Here is a 2877-nt window from a genome sequence, read left to right as displayed (position 1 = left end):
CAAAGCAGCCACAGCAACCTCCCTTTGAAGGCAAGGTGTTTTGATGGCTTATGTGATAACACAACATAAAATGGTGCAAAGTTTGTTAAAATGAAAGAACATTTTTGATTATGAAAAACACCGGCTGTCTTGCAATACATAAGAACGCGAATACGGACTCGTGTTCTAGCCAGGCCTGTTCTGGAGAAGAACACAGGAAAGTGTGGACTCTGGGAGAACGGGAGCACGCAGCATAAATCTGGGTCAACTGGAACAGAAGCGTACTGATGACATCACCACAAGCTCAGCTCATCTGGAGCTGCATTTCACCTCCTGTTATTAATAGTCTCTAGATAATAATAAATTCTGACTTTTTTTTTTTCATTTAGTGGAGGAATAATAATGAACACAGTCAGATAAACACAAATCAAATCAACATTTTGCCAAATAAAACCCAAAACACCTCCATCATAGCCAACGGTGCTTCACACACAGCTATGCAGAGACAGGGCTAATGTTAGCCCTGGCTGTGGTTAGTCTCAAAGGTTATCTGGTTGCCGCCCTCCTCTCAACATCCGACCACTTTTTAATTAGGCACTAAATCAGTAAATGGGCCATATAGTGACGCTTAAAAGTATAATATTCTCACTTCAAATGATTTTAAAATGTACTTTTATTGAACAACAGCAACAGAAAAGAGAACTTTTAACTTAATACTCTGAGCTCTGTGAGCGCTAACCTGGAAGCTGCAGCTGCTGCAGTGCATGCTGGGACAGCTGTCAGTCTGGAGAATGGACAAGTCTGCTCTGATGCATGCTGGGTAAAGAGGGAGGGGCCAGAACAACATGCAGAGATTTTGTCCGTTCTCGGTGTTCTTGTGACTTGGAACAGAACTACGGCTGAAAACCTGATCTGTTTAGTCAGTTCATCCAGATTGCATCAGCAGTGCTGCGTCTGACTCCCTGCCACCTCCCAGATCAGCTTCTCTCATTGGTTGATGTGGAGCATCAAGCAGCTAAAGTTAATTTTTTCCAACTCCAGCAGCTGCTGCTTCTGAAGCGCCTCAGAAGCTCGTGACGCGCTGCTTCAGCTGCTCAAAACGCACTGCAGGACCTTTTGCTGCACCTTGATGCACATCAACCGTTGACTTTACCTGTAAACTAGCTGCTTCTGCTGCCTCTGCTACTTGCAGTCTGAATGTAGCATTAATCTTTTGATGCAGCTGCACTGTTAGGTTTATTACAATGTGAAAGTTTCAGAAGGTTTTCACGTTTAACAAAACTGTAAAATGGGGAAATCCAGCCACCTTTGTTCCTGCTGCATGTCTGTGTTGAGTAAAGCGTTGCTACCAGAGAACCAAAATAAGGAAGACTTCAGGGAAACCTCAGGTTCCTTCTGTCGTCTTGGTTTTTTCCCACATTTGTAGAACTTAAGCATTTTCATTATGACCAGATGGAGTCACATGAAGTGTGTATGTGTGTGTGTGTGTGTGTGTGTGTTGGGGGGGGGGGGGTCACTGTCACGCTGCAATCAGCTGCACTTTCATACAAGGGAATTTTGTAACTGCTCCCATTTACAGAAAAGTCCCTCATATTGCTCAGTCTGTATTTCTGTTTTCCTGTTTTTTTTAACGGATCATTAGAAAGTCTTTAGTTTTTTTTGTTTTTCTCTGAGTAACAAAGTTGTTTTTTTTCTCTAAGGTGCGTCCTTGGAAACACCACCATCCTGGCCGAGTTCGCCGGGGAGGAGGACATCAACCGCTTCTTTGCACAAGGCCAGTCACTGGGAGCCAACACCACCAGCTGGCACGCCAACCCGGGAAGCAATCAGAATCGGATGGGCGGGGCGGCCCAGTCCCACGCCATCGGCCAGTGGAGCAGCGGCGGCGGCGGAGGGAAGGCCAGCGGGAGCGATCTGCTGTGGGGGGGAGTGCCCCAATACTCCAGTCTGTGGGGGCCGCCCAACGGAGAGGACGCCCGCGTGATCGGGAGCCCCACCCCTATCAACACCCTGCTGCCTGGAGACCTGCTGAGCGGGGAGTCCATGTAGGAGGGGGGTGTGATGCCGTGCTCCCCCGCACCTCCACCTGCTGCCGGGGGATCGGAAGCAAAGGAAGAGTTGTAAACAGAAAAAAAAAAAAGGTTAAAAGGAGCAAGAGCAAAACCCAAGCGAATCATGTGGCGATAATCAGCGTTTAGAGAAACTGTTTCAAACTGTGAATCCTAAATCAGAAAGCTGAGGGTCCCTGGAAAAGATCAACACCAACCCTCGCTGCCTCCACTTCCTGTTTCTCTCATCTTTGTGTTTCTCCAGAAGTCAACTGGAGATCAGTTACAGCATCCTAAGAAAGAAAAATCTGAAATTAATCTCTAGCAAAGGGTGTTTTTTTTTTGTTTTTCCTCATTACCAAGTTTTTCCAGAAGTGTAAAAAACGACGGAGTATTAGGGCCGGGCTAGAGGTTTATTTTTTTATTATTAAAGTCATAATACTACGAGAATGAAGTCATCATACCGCAACCACTTTGACATCCTGCCCAGTTTGATGCTGCTGCTAAAAGATTTCCTGATTCGTCAAACCGATGCTAAAGTAGAACTTCACATGATGCTCCACATTCCTCATTTTAGGGAAGAAAGGGATTCTTCTTAGAGTTGTCATAAAATACAACTTTATTCTCGTAATTTTACGACTATTCTCGCTGCAACTTTATTCTCGTAATATTACAACTTTATTCTCGTAATGTTACGATTTTATTCTCGTAATGTTACGATTTTATTCTCGTAATGTTACGATTTTATTCTCGTAATGTTATGATTTTATTCTCGTAATGTTACGATTTTATTCTCGTAATGTTACGATTTTATTCTCGTAATGTTACGATTTTATTCTCGTAATGTTAC

At 44.3% G+C, this 2877-nt stretch overlaps 1 protein-coding gene across 1 annotated transcript in view; it reads left to right on the top strand.

Annotated features, from left to right (window-relative positions):
* LOC107098640 (trinucleotide repeat-containing gene 6C protein-like) overlaps positions 1 to 2538 on the top strand; it is a 51437-nt gene extending 48899 nt beyond the window's left edge. The window contains exon 17 of the mRNA XM_015396414.1: positions 1680 to 2538. Coding sequence (XP_015251900.1) covers positions 1680 to 2028 — 349 coding nt within the window. The 3' untranslated portion in view covers positions 2029 to 2538. The remainder of the gene's footprint in view (positions 1 to 1679) is intronic.
* The last annotated feature ends 339 nt before the right edge of the window (positions 2539 to 2877 follow it).

The sequence above is a fragment of the Cyprinodon variegatus genome, unplaced genomic scaffold, assembly GCF_000732505.1.
Source record: "Cyprinodon variegatus isolate N-32 unplaced genomic scaffold, C_variegatus-1.0 Scaffold796, whole genome shotgun sequence".
Lineage (NCBI taxonomy): Eukaryota > Metazoa > Chordata > Actinopteri > Cyprinodontiformes > Cyprinodontidae > Cyprinodon > Cyprinodon variegatus.
Note: the sequence above shows the minus strand (reverse complement) of the source record. Positions and strands in the feature narration are given on the sequence as shown.